This window comes from Schistocerca piceifrons, chromosome 3, assembly GCF_021461385.2.
Source record: "Schistocerca piceifrons isolate TAMUIC-IGC-003096 chromosome 3, iqSchPice1.1, whole genome shotgun sequence".
NCBI classification, from domain to species: domain Eukaryota; kingdom Metazoa; phylum Arthropoda; class Insecta; order Orthoptera; family Acrididae; genus Schistocerca; species Schistocerca piceifrons.
The window spans coordinates 121610861-121633536 of record NC_060140.1 but is presented as its reverse complement, the minus strand read 5'-3'; the positions used below and the strand labels follow the sequence as shown (position 1 = coordinate 121633536).

General features: G+C 45.4%; 1 protein-coding gene across 1 annotated transcript in view; it reads right to left on the bottom strand.

Annotated features, from left to right (window-relative positions):
• LOC124788450 (solute carrier family 22 member 7-like) overlaps nt 1-22676 on the bottom strand; it is a 158364-nt gene that overhangs the window by 22228 nt on the left and 113460 nt on the right. Inside the window, exons 7-8 of the mRNA XM_047255722.1 lie at nt 17135-17349; nt 9689-9876 (exon numbers count right to left, since the gene is read on the bottom strand). Coding sequence (XP_047111678.1) covers nt 9689-9876; nt 17135-17349 — 403 coding nt within the window. The remainder of the gene's footprint in view (nt 1-9688; nt 9877-17134; nt 17350-22676) is intronic.

Sequence of the window (22676 nt, the reverse complement as noted above, 5' to 3'; positions counted from 1 at the left end):
AATAGTGTACTGTTATTTTTTACGCTTTTCTGTCATGGAACGCTCAATCCGCGATGACAACCGAGATATATTATTGAGGAGTGTAATGTGAATAATGATGGCAATTCTGACTGGGAGAAAGAATTTTCGTAAAAATGGCGTCTAAATGAGAATAACACTCGTATTGATGAGAGACGCACTAAATAATAAGTTCATGATATAGATCGACTATAGCCCTCGTGTGAGGTAATCAGTGTCATCTGTAGGCAGGGATGACTGTTACAAGTGGATTAAATAGTATGTATATGAGAGTTTTGCCATGTCATTGTGTGGTTGTGCTGTGCCTGTATGTTACTATATAGGTGTTTTTCCAGCTATAGCTTTATTGTGACGAAAAGTGGGATACTTGCTACTTGGCCATTGAAGATTGAATAAATGTGTTGAAGAAGTGTGGACAGTCACTAGTCCCTACGAAGCAGCAATAGTAACTGAGAAGTGGAAATCTGAATATAGCAGATGGTCCACAATAGCCGGTGTATGTGATGAAGTAGACTGAGGTAGACTAACCAGCTTCAAGTTGTTCTGACACAGTACCTCTTATGTGGATATGTGGTCTGTGTAAATCTTGACAGTAGTGAGAAGGGGGATACTCATATCTCTAGTAGTGATGTAGTTTGAAGAAAATATACTTGGAGTAGTTATGTAGTTTGAAGGAAATGGTAGTAGCAGGAACTACTCCCTTCTCCTTCACCTCATGCCTCATCCCAGTTACTTATAGATAAGTAGATAGGACTTTTTATTGTGTTGTGTAATATACCTTCTTGTCGATAGTGCCAGGAGTACCTTATTGTAATAAACATCATATTTTTCTTATAATGAATTTTAAAGTGAAGATCATGCATTTAAAGCTTTGTAACTGTTTGTCAATGATTATATTTTGGTCCCAGAGGGGATGAATCTATGCAATCCTGTCTACCTTTTGAATTTCTGTTATTAAAGCTAGTTTTCTGACAGCTTCTTGTGTCCGTCCACTATGACTTCTTTTCATGTTTACTAGGAGAAATGGCTGGGTATTATGATGTACTTATATATGTTGTTATTAATCTTTATCGATTTTTTTTGTAAAAAGAATGATAGTGCTGAAGAAGCAAAAGACTGTCCACAGTCGATCCGAGCAGCGTCGGTGAGACAACATATCGTCCCCTCCTCTTCCGGGCAGGTAAAATAACACACCCAGCGGCTTCCGTGGCTGGAATTGGACAGGTTCCACTGCCAAAGGTGAGCGCCCACTGCAGGTGGAGAACGGACCACCTCACACCTACAGGAGGTTTGCTCACGTCACGCCAGCGTGAGTCAGTGGCTGGTCTCAGCAGCCGCAATAGATGGGGAGCCGTCACAACGGTGGTGACGTCATGGGGCAAGTTGTCGTTGGGTGAGTGGCGGCACCCGTGGTGAAGCCATGCCACTTCTAGCTTTGGGGCATATGAGGTGTGCGCGTCACAGTCTGTGCCAACCAAGTTTTGAGACGGCAGACGCAGATTAGATTAGATGTACTTTTCGTTCGAATTGACCGATAGTGAGGAGAAATTTGGAAATTTGTGGTGAGGTCTTATGGGACCAAACTGCTGAGGTCATCGCTCTCTAAGCGCTACACACTACTTAATCTAACTTACAATAAGGACAACCCACACACCCATGCCCGAGGGAGGACTTGAACCTCCGACGGGGGAAGCCACACGGACGTGACAAGACGCCCTAGAGCATGCGGCTACCCCGCGCGCCGTAGTGAGGACATCCTCTAGGACGTCGACCATCACAGAAAGTAAGCATACACAGTAAATATTTACAAAATACGACCAGATATGCTAATGTACCTTCCACATATTCGAAATGAAATTACCTTGTGGATTGGAGTCGATTAGAAAACAAATCTTAAGCCTATTTACATTTAAAATGATATAAAACTCGTCACCAAATGTTAAATGTGAAACACTCTTAGGTGCATATGATAATTCTTGAGCAATTGTAACCACACATCATCAAATAAGGAAAAAAAATTACAGCACTTACTTACAATGATTGCGTCACAGCACAAAATTGGTACCGATGTCGGATTGTAAGCAATATTCACATTATGTGGTAATATTAATAACATACATGCTCAATATGTTCTGCTAGGAAATTCATCAGTGGAGAAGGAGGAGTTGGCCACCATTAAATCCTTTACACTCTTCTCAAAATGAACTTTTTTATTAGTGATGCATGGCTGCTGGCATGTTATTGAAAATGTATACTGCGGAATGGTGGACAGCTTTCCGAACCAAGTAGGTGACTTTAAATCATTGTGAAAGTTATTCTTATTTCTAGAGCTGATTCCATGAACAGAGCTGCTGATTTGGAAAAAAATATACAGGGTGGTCCATTGATCATGACCGGGCAAAAATGGCTCACAATTTTAGACGAATACTTGGTAACAGGTAGGTTTTTTAAATTAAAATACAGAACGTAGGTACGTTAGAACATTTTATTTCCGTTGTTCCATTGTGATACATGTACCATTGTGAACTGATATTTTCTGAGATTCCATGCTGTTACAGCCTGATTACCTGTAAATACCACATTAATGCAATAAATGCTCAAAATGATGTGCGTCAACCTCAATGCATTTGGCAATACGTGTAACGACATTCCTACCAACAGCGAGTAGTTCGCCTTCTGTAATGTTCGAACATGCATGGAAAAAGCGCTGAGCATGTTGTCAGACGATGTCGATGGATCACGATGGCAAATATCCTTCAACTTTCCCCACAGAAAGAAATCCGGGTAAGTAAGATCCGGTGAACGTGCGGGTCATGGTATGGTGCTTCGACGACCAATCCAACTGTCATGAAATATGCTATTCAGTACCGCTTCAACCGCACGCAAGCTATGTGCCAGACATCCATCATGTTGGAAGTACATCGCCATACTGTCACGCAGTGAAACATCTTGTAGTAATATCGGTAGAACATTACGTAGGAAATCAGCATACATTGCGCCATTTAGATTGCCATCGACAAAATGGGGGCCAATTATCCTTCCTTCCATAATGATTCACCATACATTAACCCGCCAAGGTCGTTGATGTTCCACTTGTAGCAGGCATCGTGGATTTTCCGTTGCCCAATAGTGCATATTACGCCGGTTTACGTTACCGCTGTTGGTGAATGACACTTCGTCACTAAATAGAACGCGTGCAAAAAATCTGTCATCGTCCCGTGATTTCTCTTGTGCCCAGTGGCAGAATTGTACACGACGTTCAAAGTCGTCGCCATGCAATTCCTGATGTATAGAAATATGGTACGGGTGCAATCGATGTTGATGTAGCATTCTCAACACCGACGTTTTTGAGATTCCCGATTCTCGCGCAATTTGTCTGCTACTGACGTGCGGATTAGCCGCGACAGCAGCTAAAACACCTACTTAGGCATCATCATTTGTTGCAGGTCGTGCTTGACGTTTCACATGTGGCTGAACACTTCCTGTTTCCTTAAATTACGTATCTATCCGGCGAACGTTCCGGACACTTGGATGATGTCGTCCAGGATACCGAGCAGCATACATAGCACACGCCCGTTGGGCATTTGGATCATAATAGCCATACGTCAACACGATGTCGACCTTTTCCGCAGTTGGTTAACGGTCCATTTTAACACGGGTAATGTATCTCGAAGCAAATACCGTCCGCACTGATACCACGTACTTATACGTTTGTGACTATTACAGCGCCATTTATCACAAAGCGAAAAAAGTGGTCCAACTAAAACATTCATATTTCTTTACGTACTACACGAATATGTAATAAAAATGGGGGTTCCTATTTTAAAAAACGCAGTTGATATCCGTTTGACCTATGGCAGCGCCATCTAGCGCGCCAACCATAACGCCATCTGGTTTCGCCCTTCAAGCTAGACGAGTTTCGTTCTTTGTTGTTTTGTTTGATGCTTATTTCGTGAGATATTTGGCCTCGTCACTATCAATGGACCACCCTGTATATCTTTTTTATGACGAATTTCGTTAAGGTATAAATATATTGGGAAGCCTTAAGTAGCCCTCTGCAGGACATTCTTGAGTTCACATCACAAATAATTCATATTCCACGTTTTTGGGCTCGGAAATCTTTAGCTTGGCTTCATGAGTTACTCCAGAAAATAGTTCCGTATGACATTATGGAATGAAAGTACGCATTACACTAGCTTGTTTTTTAATTTTTGTAACATCTGTGTCTGACAACATTCACACAGCACATAGAGATTTGTTTAGGCGCTTCAGCAGTTCTGTCGTATGCTCCTCCCAGTTAAATCTGTTATTAAGTTGTAATGCTAAGAATTTGACACACAATCCTTGTAGGCCCTACGCCATATGGCAGGTGACAGTATTTCAGATAACGTTAAGCTCGGCAGTCTGAGAGGTGCCATTAGACAGGGTTACACCATGTGCCGGCTCTGGTATTCACGCTGCCCTTGCTCTCATTTAGATCATCAGTACAAATGGCGCAGCCTACACATTCTCTTCATAGTAAACTACACTAAACAGCGACACTTAAAACTTGGACGACATTCTTTTGACAAGGGATGACATCAATGGTCGCTCAACTTGTTCCGAAGGTTCGCCAAGGTGACATAATCTCCTCTCTTCATCAGCCCAGGTAAAAATAGTTTTTGCATGATCTGCAGGATAAGCAAAGACCATTGCAAAGAATTATTCTGGGAAAGGGTGCCGGAGATTTTCTACTCTGTAATTAACATGGAGTGATTCTACTAACATTCTTCGCCACAGTTATTGGTCATGGTTGTAATTTTGATTTAATATACATTTTTACTGATTTTTCTTAGACAAATCATAACGTAAAATATAACTTAAATTTAAATATATAATCGTATCTGCAAGCATGTGCTTTGGTGTTGCACCTTTACATAAAGTCAACGTAAATTTTGCGGTTATTTTAAACTAAGTATTATGCCAACTGGGAAACAACTGTGTATCTAAAAGTGAAGCTATGGTGTACGTCACGGAAATACGTTAATGGAGGATCGTTATACGGATTGTGGGAAGTAGAAGTTTTGTGAGTCAAATTCCTGAATGTGATGCTTTGAGCTGAAGGAGAGAGACATACAATCATGTGAAGAAGTTACATTGTTACAGTTTAACAGGATTATCAGACACAGCGAAGATGTTTTGGAAGAGACTGAGCTATTGCGTCTTGGAGAAATGTAATGACAAAATCTGTGTTGAACATCAAGTATACAAAATATCCGGAAGCAGTGAAAACGGCTCAAGAAGAGAAGATGTTATATTGAGGGAAGAAGAAGCGAAACTAATTTTCTGAGGAAGATTTAAAGAAAAAGGAGAGAAGCAAGAGGAACCAACAATCGTGTATGGTGAAAATCAGATGCGATGTAGTTTTGTAGAACCCAGTAAGAAACTGGACTTCGATTTGAATCTGCCAGCAGAAGATGAGCGGGCTGTATTGTCGTTAGAGTAAGTGAAGTGGACTTTATTCGTTCAGTGAGATAAAATTCTTGTATAAATGTGTTGTCTTTATCTGAATCAGCGAATATTATACGGATTTTGTTAACAAACAATTTTTATCAGTTTGTAGTGTAGAGGCATAGTACGTTTGAGTGAAAGTTTAAATATAAAGCACACATTGCTCGATGATATAAATCTGTTGTGCCAGCGCGTTCCTCTTGTACATCTACATCTACAAGAATACTCTGCAATTCGCAATTAAATGCCTGACGGAGGATTTATCGAACCACCTTCAAGCTGCTTGTCTACCGTTCCACTCTCGAAGAGAATGCAGGAAAAACGAACACTTAAATCTTTCTTTGCGAACTGTGACATCACTTATGTATTTACGATTTTAGTTTTGCTCATAGACCACATTTAAATCGCAGCTGCAATTTTGTATACAATGTTTGTGGCATTTCATGTAAGCAAATCGATTTTTAGAGCAGTTGGTTGCAGAAAAATATTTTTTACGTAATTCATAACGGCTGAATCGAGAACTGGCACCGTATTGTCAGCAGCCTGGTTCTGCGACACCTTGACAGTCGAAAATCACAGTAACCATCTTCCATTGTCGGCAGTTACGACTATCTCTGATAGAAAAAGCGCCGAATCACATCTTTGACTCCACGCTCAAAACATCTACAGCAAGCTGTGTGTACGAGAATGTAATAATACGCATCATTTAGTATTTGGGTGCAGTTTATGATTTAGAACGTATTAGAAGAGTAATGAACATTCAGAAATTACGTATTAAATCTAAACTCTTTTGTATTTCAAAAACTATAGGAATATGTTCACGCTGTCAGTGCTCAGCACATTTGTTATCGAGTACACAGCAATAGTGACTTTTCTTGTAGTTATTTTCCATACAGTTTTAGTGCGAATACAATTGCTTACCCGCAAGTTGTTTTGTAAAGTTTTAGCAGGGTCATTACAGATGGAGCTCTTGTAACGTCACGTTAGGGAATTCATAGTTCTACTTGAATTTAAGCAGAGTGTGTGTGTGGTTTGAGGTTTTCGGGCGCTAAACAGCGTGGTCATCAGCGCCTAAACAGAGACATTGTCCAGTATTCAATACTATTTTCTCAGGAAATTAGTATTATTGTACTTCACTACGCTGTATTTGTGCGCCTCTGTGTAGTATGATTGTGTGAGTGTTTGAGTACAAATACTAGATGCGTTAGTATGTAAAGAAGTGAGAGAGTGCTCTGACAGTAAAGTTGTCTATCAGAGTAGATATTTATCAGTTCAATAACGTAAAGAGAATTTATCGCAGTATTTAGTGTATGTGCGTGTGTTTATGCTTGTGTGTGTGTGTGTGTGTGTGTGTGTGTGTGTGTGTGTGTGTGTGTGTGTGTGAGAGAGAGAGAGAGAGAGAGAGAGAGAGAGAGAGAGAGAGAGAGAGAGTCAAATTAAGAATAAAGCACATTTGTCATCGAGCCAGTGAGACATTGCAACAAGTTACTGCAGAGCACACAGTTCTTTAATTTCTTGTTTATTTTGATAAAATGGAATCAAGTATAAAAACAGTCGTTTGAGTCACTGAAGATCAAGTTGTGCTAAAGTTGAAAGAAGCACAATTAGGAGGTATTACACACGTGATTAGAATTGTTTTAAAATCACAAGATTCACTGTAATGAAGCAAACACTCAAAATAACGCCATCAGTGACTGGATGGTTCAGCACGTACTCGAAATTGGGGCATGTAAGTAAATAACGGGTCATGCGCCAAAAAATGAAAATTTGAGTTGTAGGTGAAATTCCGCTGTGCTTGCGAAGGCCAATGACACACATTCTGACACAAGCACCAGAGCAGCGGGAAACAGTGTTTACAGCTGTCACAAAACGGCATTCGTGTCTAACAACAGAAATAGCACAGAATATTACAAAATGTAAAGGAAAATTCCACTAAAATGGAGAAAGAGAAATGAAGGTGGAGCTCAAAGCGAAAGATAGAAACTACGCAGCGAAGGGAAGGAATATACTCTTCCTTCATTCAGGCACAGTGAAATGTACTACTTATTGGAGCTGTCAAATTACAACTTTTGCATTCGTTTTGGTGATAATCAAACCGGTCACATGTATCCCTTCCATGTGGCCGTACGTGGAATGCAACTGCTTCCTGTGTGCATCAAGCCTTTACATCGAAACTTATTTCTAAAAAGAAACTAATAACATGAACTGACTGCTGCTGTGGGCAGAACAAAAATCAGACGGTGTTTCTGTGGCTTTACCTAATAGCAAAGGGTTACATTACGGAAATAATACACAAAATTTTGGCAAGACGACACACTTCTACGTTCTGCGATCGTGATTTTGAGAAATGCAAGAGGCTAACGCTGCGTGTAGCTGCGAAAGATTTAGTTCCCCTCTCACTGAAACGAAGCACACGATACCAGAAACAGATGTTTACGACTTTAAGTCAGCTGCCGAAAAATATAAAAGTTTACCAGTGTGAATATTTCAAAAGCACAGTGGATCAGACTGACTGCTGAACGCCTAGGGACTCTGTATTGATCAAACCTGAATGTCTACATCTACATCTACATTGATACTCCGCAAGCCACCCAACGGTGTGTGGCGGAGGGCACTTTACGTGCCACTGTCATTACCTCCCTTTCCTGTTCCAGTCGCGTATGGTTCGCGGGAAGAACGACTGTCTGAAAGCCTCCGTGCGCGCTCTAATCTCTCTAATTTTACATTCGTGATCTCCTCGGGAAGTATAAGTAGGGGGAAGCAATATATTCGATACCTCATCCAGAAACGCACCCTCTCGAAACCTGGCGAGCAAGCTACACCGCGATGCAGAGCGCCTCTCTTGCAGAGTCTGCCACTTGAGTTTATTAAACATCTCCGTAACGCTATCACGGTTACCAAATAACTGAAGAGTTCAAGGAAAATTACACCTTGAAGACATCTTCAACTTTTGTGATCCTGTCCTCCTCAGTTGCGCGTAATACTACGGTATATTGATAATTTTCACTTGTGGACCGTCTGACAGCAACTGAATAAAACACAATTTTAGTGCCATTTTTTGACAGTCAGCAACAGAAACCAAAACATTGCATTAAAACAAGCGTTCAGTGCATAGTGCTGTGGCATGCCGAAAAAACAGCAAATTGGCGCTCATAGGAAGAAGAACAACACCAAAAATGCAACAGGAGCGTAATATGTAAGAAACTGTCTACGCAACCTGCCACTGATGATGCCTTGCAGAAAATAAAGGCGAAACGCGTATGGCACTAAAATTGTGTTTTATTCAGTTGCTGGCCGACGGTCCATAAGTGAAAATTATCAATATACCGTAGTACACCTTGAAGAGTAACGTGAAGCCTTCCGATCTTCAGCAACTGCAGCTACACTACGCTGTGAACCTAGGTTTTCTGAAGGAAAGAGAAGGGATTTAGCTAAAATGATTGCATTTGTAAAAGAGGAGAATAAGTGGTTTCACAATAACATTCTGAAATGAGTGAAAACTGCTGTGATGGCACTTGTATTCTTATTTAAGTTAGAGCCGTTGCATAAAGAATATTTTATTATCTTCAAATTTTAAATAATTTTGTTCTTACCGTAGAATAACAACACGTATATGAAAAGAAACCTGTACTGTTTTTATGTTGTACCGTGATTCCCAGCTTTTATACTGCTTTTGTACAGTTGTTATACACAACCACAACAATATGATAATGGTGGGTCCGCCTTCCAAAACGACAAACGTTTCCATCATCAGTGGGTTCTTTAATTCTAAAACGTGGGGAAATAGCATATATAAAAGAATTTATAGAAAACAATATTTAAAAAGCAATCAGCGCACATGTAGTAATCCTGTACAACGTTTTATAACTGTGCTATTTCTGCATATTTCAGAATTAAGAAACTCAATTTAGATGGCAATATTTGTTACCGAAACTAGTTTGGGAATAAATAAATAAATAATAAAAGTGTTTTGCATCAGGGTGGACCCAAATTTCCCATATTGTTGTTTTTCTATGGAAAGATGGACCGACGGAAGAGCTCCAAGATTAAATTGTTGCGCTTGAACCAGCATTTATTTACAGGCCACAGTTGCTTTACTGGTTTCAATATAATTTTCAGTAGACCCAAGCAGTAAACCTTAGTATTTACTTTAGAAGCTTTGCACATTGGTAGGACGTACCTGAAAGACGATGTACGGAACAAGAGACATGCAAACACCAGCAACTGCGTACTCTACGCTCGCGGTAATCTGGCGCAGACACGTGGGGTGCACCTCGATGCTCTGAAGGTTGATGACAGCTGAACCAGCCGACGACCAGAACTGCATGGCCATCACTACCACCGCTATGGCGACACTCGGAACACCAACTGCAAAGTCAAAACACATGGGTTGCATGGCTGAAACAGATTTGTTAGAAACATATGTGTAACCACTTAAAAATAAAGAAAATCGAAATGTTGTTTTTACAGTGCCTTCTAATCAATTTTCCTGTTAATTTACAACTGATAAGTCTTTTGGATTTCAACTGTCAAGAACAAAGCATTATCACAATCATTAGCCTGGTACCATGGCATACCCCCTGGTGCTACTATGAATAAGCTTGATGAATGCTGGAAGCAACGGAATCGGTGGAAGTTCCAGAATTATGTTTTCCGCATATTCTGAAGCCCGCCTACGAAATTGAATGATTAATGTGGCTGCCTTCAATGCAGCGTCTAGAGTCTGGCAATTACGCTATGAAGACGTTTCCGAGGCGTCTCCGGTGTCCTCAAATGAAAGACTCCTCCAGTCCCTTGACTTATCGTGGAACATCTCGAAATTCATTTTCTGTGCCCGTATAAAAATTTTAGGTCCCGTTCCACTCTTCTTGCAGAACCAGTCCTTTTCTTCACGTCACGATTGGGTCATTTCATGATTTCTGCGTACCACTCCCTGCCAGTCTGCCAAGAGCATCTGTCCTTTTCTTTTCTCGCCTTCTTTCCCAATCTTCCTCTTCGCTTTCGCCTCCAACGTGCTGTTGGAGAGTCTCACATTCCGTCTACTAGAAGACTAGCATTCCTTATCAGGGTATCCGGTAGACGGCGGAAGCATTTTGTAGAAGCCATTTCGATACTCTCTGCATGTCAAATTACGCAGTTTACCTGTAAGTGCACGCAAACAGGTTTATGCATGACTGAGGGGAACTCAGTGTCCTCCCGAAAATATGTCACACTTTGTTACTAGCTGGCATACCGAACTAGATCCGGAGACCTTCCTGTGATTCCATTTTGGCCAGTAGGGCAATGCTAATGCTAATGTAAGCTAGCCTTCCGCAGGACGTCGGATTCTTGCCAATGCATTACAATCCAAACAATTGCGTTATCTCTTGCATTGAAATAAAAAAAATTGTTATGTTTTTTTTGCTTCGGTTGGTTGTCAATCAATGTAGCACTCATCATTCACTAGAAACTATTAATTTGGCACGTGGCCTGAAAAACTTGCCAACAAACAGGGTAACAGTGGCTAAAGAAATCTTTGTGAGCTGACAATATGTGTGTCAGTGACAGTTGCTCTTTTATGTATCGCAATAAAATGCCAGTACAAAAGGTGTGCAGAAGTGGCCGAAACGCCATGGTCATAACGAAACAAACGATTTTACCCTGGATCAAGAATTTTTATGACGGTTACTTACTTTCAAAATACACTGCCAGACAAAAAATGAAGCACCAAGAAGACGTGGTTAGATGTGAATGAAAGTTAGTACACATGCTCACCATTTGCCTGTATGCGGTTGCAATTTTCTGTGACTGGTAGAATGCTGATTGTTCTGCATTAGTGTTGTTCATGTTTAGTGTTGTTACCAGGTCTTCTGTGGTATATTGAGGGGGCTCAACTGCCTCAGATGTTGAGTGATCACTGTGAAGAACACCGAGAGGTACTACACTACCTTAAACCGTTATCACCAGAGAGTTCTCACCGTGTGTCTCCATTTGACCAGCTTGTCGATTTGCTCAGTATCCAGATTTGTGGGACATCCGATTGTCAAGTTCCAGCCGACCAAACCTGACCTCTCAAAAGGAGGCTGGCCATATTGTGCACCAAGAACATCGTAACCCCTTCACATCTGCGATTACCGTCCAAGAACAAGTGATGGACTTCGTGCAACATTCTTCGTCATCCTACGCCATTGGACAGAGACTAGCAGCATACGGAGTAGGGAGTTACGATCCTGTCATAAGCTGCTGTTAACAGCACAGCACAGCCAGCTGCATTTGTTATGGTGCTATGATTGGGCAACATGGATTGCTTATGAATGTTGTCATATATATATATATATATATATATATATATATATATATAATCAGGAGTGGATCGCGGTACTGCACTGCCTTTCGTAATCATCGTCGATGAATTTGGAGCGACCTGACCTGGGAGGAGGTTCCATTCTTGCAATGGTTTGGGGAAGCACAGCTTTGTTGCTCCTGGCGTCATAGTCTGGGGAACCATCGGGTATATCCTCAGGTCACGATTGGTAGAGATTAAGGGAACTCTGACAAACATCCTGTAAACCCAAATGTTACCTTCAGTGTGATAGTAAAATGGTGCTATTTTCCTACAGGACAATGCTCGGTCATGCATGGCACATATTTATACGAACTCTCTGAATAATGTTGAGATGCTCCTGTGATCAACAAAATCACAATATCCGTCCCAGATAGAACGTATGTGGTACCAGCTCAGCCATAAACTCCATTTTGGTGCCAATATCCGGGATATGAAGGACCAGTTACAACACTTGTGGGCCAGCTAGCCTCAGAAAAGGATACAGCCGGTTTGTAAGACCATTACCAAACAAATTAGACCATGCATTCAGGCCAGAAGGGGTACAACCTTAAACCAGTAAGCGAGCTCCTACTGCCACGTTGTTTCTAAATTTGACTTGGTTTTATAATCACTGAAGTAACATCACATACCCTCTCAACCCGTGAAGTTTGATTGTGTTTCCTCCGCCTGAGTGCTTCACTTTTATTTGGCGGGCAGTGGAGATCGCTGGTTGCCAAATGGTATAACTGGATTGACGAAGTACTTTTGTATACACTAATATGGTATCTGTTCTTTCGGACGTGTTTCACCTATGGCAACGCCATCTAGCGGGCCAACCATAGCGCCATCTTGTTTCCCTCTTCAAGCTAGACAAGTTTCGTTCTTTGTAGTTTTTTCGTTTAACGCTTATTTCGTAAGATATTTGGCCCGGTCACGATCAATGGACCACCCTGTATATATAGTTAATGCTCACCGGCCACTTGACCATCTTCTTCTTCCGTGCGGATGCAGAAACAGTGCCTGAACTCTTACGGGAATCGGCAACGCGAGTAATGAGTATAATGGGCGGGGGCACTACAAACGCTGCCAAAGGTGCTTGCGATATAATGCGCACCCAACATTTGAGTGCCGCGAGGCCCCCACCTGCCCGCACTGTAGGCAAGCCCACTTTTTACGGCAGTGCCCCAATCTCCAGTCCCCCCCCTCCTGTAATACCTGTAACCTCCCTCATCCCACCTACTCCCAGAAGTGTAAGGCCCGACCCCCTCCTACCACTCCTGAACTCACCGTTCCTGTCCGCCCTCTGGACGCCCCCACCCCTCCCGGCAACTCCCTTCGCCCACCCCCTACCACTGAGGACATCATCCGATTCCTCACCATTGTCCTGCAGAATGTTCATCCTTTTCAGCGCCCACACACCCTCCAACAGATCTCCCTCGCCGCCCGATCCGTTTTCCACCTCAAAATGTACGCCACCTACTCCAACAACCAGGCCCATTTCACCTTCTCCCGTCTTGACACCCTCGTTTAAATCCCTGTCATGGCGCGACAGCAACGTATCCTTTTCAACAACATCCGCTCCCTTCCCGCCAACAAGAACCTCTTCCTCCATACCCTTGCCACCCACCGCGTGGACGCCTTCCTCCTTAATGAAACCTTCCTCCAACCCCACCACACCGTCCACACTTCGCCCTACCTCCTCCACCGCTCCGATAATCCCCTCCCAATTGCGCGTGGCGGAGTTGCCATTGGGCACCATCGCCAGATCCCCGTTCGGCTCCAACCTCTCCTTCCCGACCCCACCGAACACCTGATCCTTAGTCTCTTCTTCCCTGGCCTTACCGTTACCTGTGCCACCATCTATGTCTGCCCCAACGCCCCTATTCCCTTCGACTTCCTCTCCCACGTCGACCATACCTTCTCCTCCTACGTGATCGCTGCCGACGTCAACATCCATAGTCGTTCCGCTGCCCAGTTACGGCGGTGGCATCGGTTCCTCTCCTCCCTTCAAGGCGACCTCATTCCCATCCCCCAGCACACCCGTCCCGAATCCGACTCCACTCCCGATGTTATCCTCTCCTCCCCCAACCTCCTTGGCCGCATAACGGTGGATGTCCTGGAGCCTATTGGTAGCGACCATCTCCCTGTCCTCCTCACCCTTTCAGACGGTCGTCGCCCCCTCCCCGACCCCCGTCATGACCCCCCCCCCAAGTACGTCCATGATTATTCCCGTGCCAACTGGAATGGCTACCGGGATACCCTCTCCGCCCAGGTCGATAGCCACCCTCTCACCTACCGCCATCCCGATGATGTCACCCATGCCGCCTCCTTATCTGAGGCCGTGGAGGCCCACGTCCCTACTGTTGCCATCCACCCCCACCGTCCTACCTTACCCCCACAGGCCATTCTCCTCCTCCGTGAATCCCGTCATCTCTACCATGCCTTCCTCCGCACGCGTGACCCGGACACACTACGACGCCACCGGCAACTCCAGCGACACATTCGTAATATGCTCGCGGCTAAGAACCGCCGGGACTGGCGACAGACATGCACCCATTTAAATGCTACCCTACCAATCAACTCGTCCAAGTTCTGGTCGGCCTTCCGTCGCCTTACCGGAACTAAACCCTCCCTCTATTATCCTCTTCTGCATGATGGTCACCCTTTCCCTGACACCCTTAGTAAGGCCAATCACTTTGCCTCCTACCTCTCCGATGTAGTTTCCACCCCCGATGATCCCCAGTTCGATTACTCCCTCTTCCCAGATGTCCGTGATTGAACTGACACCTCCATCCCTCCCCTCGCTCCTGGTTTCCAGTACTTGGACAACATTGCACCCACGGAACTCAATGCCCCTATCACTACACAGGATCTCATTCCTACACTCCGCACAAAACACAACACCGCTCCTGGTCACGATCGTGTCACCTACCGTCACCTTCGTGAAGCTCCTGTCTCTTTCCTCTCCACCCTGGCCAGGCTCTACAATGTAGTCCTGTCCACCGGTTACTACCCCGACCTGTGGAAAACCTCCCGTATCCTCATGTTCCTTAAACCTGGCAAACCGCCGTCCGCCGTCTCCTCCTACCGTACCATCAGCCTTACCTCGGTCTTCAGCAAGGTCCTGGAATCTATCCTCACCCGACGCATCCACCAGCATCTCCGCCAGCACCGCCTCCTTCCCGTTACCCAGTGTGGCTTTCGGCCGTCCTTCTCTTCCGACGACCTTCTCCTTCACCTCACTCATCTCCTTTCCGAACAGCTTAATTCCCGTCGCTCTGCAATCTTCCTCTCCCTGGACCTCGAACGTGCATATGACCGCGTATGGCATTCCGGTCTCCTCTTCAAGCTCCAAACCTTCGCCCTTCCCATTAACTACGTCCGTCTGATCGGCTCCTTTCTCTCCCGCCGTCCTTCCTATGTCACCATCCATAACACAGATTCTTACACCTTTTTCCCCTCTGCCGGTGTGCCCCAAGGCTCCGTCCTCTTCCCCCTTCTGTACCTTTTGTACACGGCGGACATGCCGCCGCCGTCAGCCCCCATCCACCTTCTCCAGTTTACCGATGACACCGCCTTCCTTGCCCTTGCCCCCACCCTACAGCGCTCCCAACACCTTCTCCAATCCAATCTTGACCGGTTCACCGCTTGGTGCAACCAGTGGTTGCTCAAGGTCAATCCCTCCAAAACCCAGGCGATCATTGTAGGCAAAACCACCCCTTCCTTCCGCCTCCTTGATTTCTATCTCACCATCTATGGCCGTCCTATCGCCCTCACTACCACCCTTAAGTACCTTGGCGTCACCCTCGACCGTCGCCTCTCCTGGACTCCCCACCTCCGGACAATCCAAGCCAAGGCACGCTCCCGACTCTGTCTCCTCAAGCTCCTCTCTGGCCGTACGTGGGGTCTGGACCCCTCCACCATCCTCCACACCTATAAATCCCTCATCCGCCCTATCCTTTGTGATGCCCATCCGGCTTGGATCTCCGCCCCCCCCCCCTACCTTTTATAAATCCCTCCAAATCCTTGAACGTCATGCTCTCCGCCTCGCCTATCGCATCCGTCTCCCCTCCCCCACGTGGATCCTGTACAATCTCATCCCCTTCCCCCACCTCCTTCTTTTCCTTGAAAGGATACGGATCCTGTACACCTCCCGCAAACTCGATCCTCCTCACCCGCTCATCTCCCCGATCCTCTCCCATCCCCGCCCGCTGCCGCACCTGTATTCGCACGTCCCACCCGGTCTCCATCTCTCCACCCTCCTTACCCTCTCCCAAGGTGGCTTCCGCCAGCTCCCCCTCCCTGATGATGTCCTCCTCCCCTCCATCTACCCCTCCATCAGCTTTGACCCTGCCCCACCCCCCACTTCCGGTGTCCTTTTCTTTAAGCACCCTCCCTCCCTTCTCTTCCCATCCCTTCTCTTTCCTTTTCCCCCGTCCCCTCCCTCCACCCCTCTTCCCCCGGGCTTCCCCTCCCCCTTCCTCCCTCCCCCCTATCTCCCCTGCCCATGGCATCTTTGCTCTCCCCTCTCGCTCTCCCACTCCCCTTCCTCCTCCTCCACCTCCTCTCTTGACAGGTCCCCGGACTCGTACACGCTCAGTGAACATTCGCGCGCCGGAGATCATCGCCATCTGTGTGTCGTGTGTGTGCCTCGATTTGTGTTTAGTGTTCTGTGACCGTCACGCATCAACTGTTCACGTGTGCCGTCGCCGTCATCCGTGTTCTGTGCGCCATGTCACCAAGTGTTTCCTGTTTTTTCGAGTCCAGCGTGAACGGCTTCATGTTTATTGTTTTTTAAATCTCCTTTTTTGCCCGCCGTTTTTACTGTAGTGTCTGTATCACCCATATGTCTTGCTATTGTTCCGCTTAAGGCTGAAGAGCAGTGTACTATGCTGCTGACAGCCCGCCTGTATCAGGTGATGAAAATTACAATAAAGGAAAAAAAAGCACTACAAATGTGGTGCGGGACAATACATTGAGAATGTGGGTTTCGCGGGACGCGTGCCAGAGATAAATCCCTGCGGTCGCACTGTCCTCTGTGTCCTGGGTGGGTCAGATGGATAGAGCGTCTATCATGTAAGCAGGAGATCCCGGGTTCGAGTCCCGCTTGGGGCACACATTTTCATCTGTTCCCGTTGACGTATGTCAACGCCTGTAAGCAGCTAAGGGTTTTCATTTCATTGTAAAGTATTTTTGGTCTCAATACAGATATATGTGTGTTAGTGAAATCCGCGTGATATCTCCAGTCCTTGGCAGGTGAAGAGGGCGCAAGCAGGCAAGTGTGAGAGGTGTGTGAGCGCTCTGACGGGCTGTGTTGTTTACCTGTGAGCAGTACGACACAGAGTGCACCCAGGAGGCCGACCAGCGCCAGACACGCGACGCTGGACCACCGGCGCCCGAAGTGGGTCCCACAGTAGTGCTGCAGCAGCACAGACGCCGCCTGTGCCACAGCCTGAGCAGACACCGCCACCAGCGGGTTCACGCTGATGATGCCCACGCTCAGCACCAGCGCTAAGATCGTCAGCCAGCACAGGGACCTGTCAACACAGTTTTGTATTCTCTCAGAGAGGACGTACTTCGGAACAGACACAAACGCAGCCACTGCAGCAAAGTCAGCAATTAGCAGCAGCAGTAGCAGCATTTAAACCATGCTGGATCAAATCGTCATGTCAGAACATCTCTGAAAGTACACTACTGGCCATTAAAATTGCTACACCAAGAAGAAATGCAGATGATAAACGGGTATTCATTGGACAAATATATCATACTACATCTGACATGTGATTACATTTTCACGCAGTTTGGGTGCATAGATCCTGAGAAATCAGTACCCAGAACAATCACCTCTGGCCGTAATAACGGTCTTGGTACGCCTGAGCATTGAGTCAAACAGAGCTTGGATGGCGTGTGCAGGTACAGCTGCACATGCAGCTTCAACACGAGACCACATTTCAAGAAGAGTAGTGACTGTCGTATTGTGACGAGCCAGTTGCTCGGCCACCATTCACCAGACGTTTCCAATTGGGGAGAGATCTGGAGAGTGTGCTGGCCAGGGCAGCACTCGAACATTTTCTGTATCCAGAAAGGCCCGTACAGGACCTGCAACATGCGGTCGTGCATTATCCTGCTGAAATGTAGGGTTTCGCTGGGTTCGAATTAAGGGTAGAGGCAGGCGTCGTAACACATCTGATATTTAACGTCCACTGTCCAAAGTGCCGTCAATGCGAACAAGAGGTGACCGAGACGTGTAACCAATGGCACCCCATACCATTACGCCGGGTGATACGCCTGTATGGCGATGACGAACACACGCTTCCAATGTGCGCTCACCGTAATGTCGCCAAACACGGATGCGACCATCATGGTGCTGCAAACAGAACCTGGATTCATCCGAAAAAATGACATTTTGCCATTCGTGCATCCAGGTTCGTCGTTGAGTACACCATCGCAGGCGCTCCTCTCTGCGATGCAGCATCAAGGGTAACCGCAGCCACGTTCTCCGAGCTGATAGTCCATGCTGCTGCAAACATCGTCAAACTGTTCGTGCAGATGGTTGTTGTCTTACAAACGTCCCTATCTGTTGACTCAGGGATCGAGACGTGGCTGCACGATCCGTTTCAGCCATGCGGATGAGATGCCTGTCACCTCGACTGCTAGTGATACGACGCCGCTGGGATCCAGCACGGCGTTCCGTATTACCCTCCTGAACGCACCGATTCCATATTCTGCTAACAGTCATTGGATCTCGACCAACGCGAGCAGCAATGTCGCGATACGATAAACCGCAATCGCGATCGGCTACAATCCGACCTTTATCAAAGTCGGAAACATGATGGTACGCATTTCTCCTCCTTACTCGAGGCATCGCGACAACGTTTCACTAGGCAACGCCGGTCGACTGCTGTTTGTTTATGAGAAATCTGTTGGAAACTTTCCTCATGTCAGCACGTTGTAGGTGTCACCACCGGCGCCAACCTTGTATGAATGCTCTGAGAAGCTAATCATTTGCATATCATAGCATCTTCTTCCTGTCAGTTAAATTTCGCATCTGTAGCACGTCAGTCCGCAGCCCGTGGTCGTGCGGTAGCGTTCTCGCTTCCCACGCCCGGGTTCCCGGGTTCGATTCCCGGCGGGGTCAAGGATTTTCTCTGCCTCGTGATGACTGGGTGTTGTGTGATGTCCTTAGGTTAGTTAGGTTTAAGTAGTTCTAAGTTCTACGGGACTGATGACCATGGATGTTAAGTCCCATAGTGCTCAGAGCCATTTGTAGCACGTCATCTTCGTGGTGTAGCAATTGTAATGGCCATTAGTGTAACTGTCATGCTAATGACGCAGCCGCATATACTGCTGCTGGCCCAGGAGTCTCTGCCCGTGGCCTGTGCACCTGGATGCTTGGGCCACTCCACACTTTTTCACCACCTTGGGAGGACGACACAATTTACCAGCCATCCCTCTCCCTCCAATCCTGCTGAGGTGTCAATGGAGGAATTCTTCAGTCTGGGTCACTGAAACACAATGCAATCCTATGTACAACAATGTACCGTCTCCAGGCCACCCATACTTCAGTCAGGGAGTATGAGCCTTCTCTCAATGCAGCAGTAGCGACAGCGGGATGCATGATCAGCAGCCAGAGGCTGACGAAACGGGGCACACCGTGATGAGGTAATCACGTCGCCTGCCTTCGTCACTCGCAGTTTCCAAGACCCCTGACTGTAGACGAACAGCAATAAAGAAGTTGTAACCCCAGCTAGACCTTCTTCTACTGTACACTGCAGCAGAGAGCCCCTGTCCACAACCAGCCATGATGGTTGACTGTAACTTTAAGACGATTGGTGTCAGAAGCACTCCTGAAGATGAAGAAGGGCGTCAACAGGAAGACAGCAGTTGGATCTAGGTTGAGTAAGTTCCCAATTTAAAGTTGTTTTGGGCCTGTATGGTCGTTTCCCTATCGTTTCTTTTCCCTTTTTTATTTCATTTTTATTTATATGTTATAACACTTGCATTCGTTGCTAAGCAGTCAATACAACTCATGACGTTCCAGCTGAGTTGCACATGGAATTAGGACAATTAAGGGAGGAAAGCAGAAAATGATCATATCTGAGTGCACCTAGCCTTGACGCTGATAGCGCTTCACTGGTCATCCCAGATTCTGGGAAATTAGAAGACGATGTCTTATGTTCTGTCGAAATTTGCGTCGCAGTATTGGAGTGAGGAGCAGTTATTGAGAGTGGGCAAGTTAAAACTAAAGTGGCTAAGCTAAACTATGGACTGTGTAATGTATCACGAGGGATTATGGGAAGCACTGTGCTTTTATGAATTACAATTCGGATTGGTAGTGAGATATAGGAGAAAATAACTTGGAGATGCTACTGAGAGCAACATAACGAGATATTTCATAAACATGGGGAATCAATGGAGAGTTTTGTGGACTGTATTCACAAAATTAATGTCACTACAAATGACCTTACTCGGGATGATAATGCTAATAATGTCATTTTATTGGAATGCAAGAAGAAAACCACTGATATGCCTATATGAGGATTATCTCAGACATGACACACAACGTTGTCATGGAATTCCTGAAGATGCTGGTTGAGGCAATAGAAGCTGCAGTAGCACTGGCGAAGATACAGTACATATTATCACCAAACTATGGGAGAAAAAGGTGGTGTTAAATATGGATACTAAACGTTTCAGATGTGGTCACACCGGATATAAAAAGAAATTTCGGAGAACAGGAGTGTATGTGGCATGTAACTATATTCTGGGTAAAGTAGAATTAAATGTGCCATGCTTGGCTTAATGTAGCAGTGGTAGATGTGGTTGCACATTACACCAACAGTTGACTTGTAATGGCGTACAGTTGAACTGGATGGAGCATCGTTTCATCTTGGTTCTATGGCCAGAAGACCATTACTGCTCGAGAGGACACCCAAGATGCTGAGTCCACTGCCTAAACTGGTACAATGTCCCCTAAAGTGGTCTCTCAGGTTATCACAGCGAAATATACTGAAAAGTTAATCTGGATTGACATAGTAACTGATCTGCTGGTGATTTCTTTACGTGTTTTTGAGCCTTTCTTTGAGGAACATGAGCTATGTGAAGTACAATATTTTGCACAGCGCAGTTTATCCTATGCATGGGAAATTGATGGGAACGAAGTTGAGTCTGTCAGTATTGAGAGTGTTAGCCCCAAAGAGCTGCAGCTATCATGTGTTACCATGACAGCTAATGTAGAAGTGCTAGGTGAGGACGAGTTGGTCAGGGATTTCACGTAAGATTACGCAAGGCTGGTGCAGTGTGTCAGTTTGACACACGGAAGAAGAAAGTAGTACATCTAGGGGGATGGGGCAAGGAGAATGAGGAGTGACTGTTAGAAGAACATGTTGGGTTACATGATTCTAGTTGACCACTGCCTGCCATGCCACTAAGTATACATCACATTCCCACTGTGAATGAAGCACCTATCTTTAAAAAAATGTACAGACTCCCATAGTATTCACAGCTTCTCGTAGAATTAATTTATAAACCAACAATTTCAAGATGCGATCATAGAAATAAGTAAAAGTCTTTTGTTTGCCCTAGTTCTCATCATCTCAAAGAAGTCACCAGATGACAGCATGGCACAGAGGTTTTTTGCACCTACTATTACTTAAAACAGAAGATAATTTCAGATGTTTATCTACCCTATGCCAAATACAACAGAATCCCTAGATAATCGGGACTAGTGTCGTTAATTAACAACTATGGACCTACAAAGTGGGTACCCGAGGGGCGTTTGAAAAGTCCGTGCAAAGTCCGAGAGATGATTCGTATCGATGTCATGTTTAGTCACTAACATCTTTGTAAAGAACGCACACCAAGTTTCAGCCATATTGGTCTATTTCTTTGTGTTTGGCATTCGTGTGGCTCAAAGAAGTAGGGTGATTGTCCAAAAATGGACGAAGAAGAATTTCTTGTGGTGATTAAACATTACTTTATGAAAGGAAAAACGCGTCAGGAGACTAAAGAGAAACGTGATAAACATTACGGTGACTCTGCACCTTCGATTAGAACAGTTTATAAGTGGTTTCAAAATTTTCGGAGTGGTCATAAGGGGCAAAAGTGATGCTGGACTTTCTGGACCCCCTGTGGAGGTTACGACTCCAGAAATCATTGATAAAATCCATGATATGGTGATGGATGACAGAAGAGTTAAGGTGTGTGAGATTGCTAGTGCTTTGGGCATCTCAAATGAACAGGTACATAATATTTTGCATAAACATTTGGGGTTGAGAAAGCCATCCGCAAGATGGGTCCCGCCATAGCTCACGCTTGGTCATAAACGGAATCGTGTGAAGTGTTGCAAGGATGGTTTGCAGCTCTTCAGGAAGAATCCGCAGGACTTTAAGCGTCGTTTCGTCACTGTGGATGAAATATGGATACATCACTTTACTCCTGAGTCCAAACAACAATCTAAACAATGGGTTACAAGGAGAATCTGCATCAAAAAGGCGAAGCCCAGTCCTTCGGCCGGAAGGTTCAAATGGTTCAAATGGCTCTGAGCACTATGGGACCCTACAGCTGTGGTCATCAGTCCCCTAGAACTTAGAACTACTTAAACCTAACTAACCTAAAGACATCACACACATCCATGCCCGAGGCAGGATTCGAACCTGCGACCGTAGTAGTCGCGCGGTTCCGGACTGCGCGCCTAGAACCGCGAGACCACCGCGGCCTGCCGGCCGGAAGGGTTATGGCGACTGTCTTTTGGGATAATCCTCATCGACTATCTGCATAAGGGTAAAATTATTACAGGTGCATGTTATTCATCATTATTGGACCGTTTGAAAACCGAGCTGCAAGAAAAACGCCGGTAATTGGA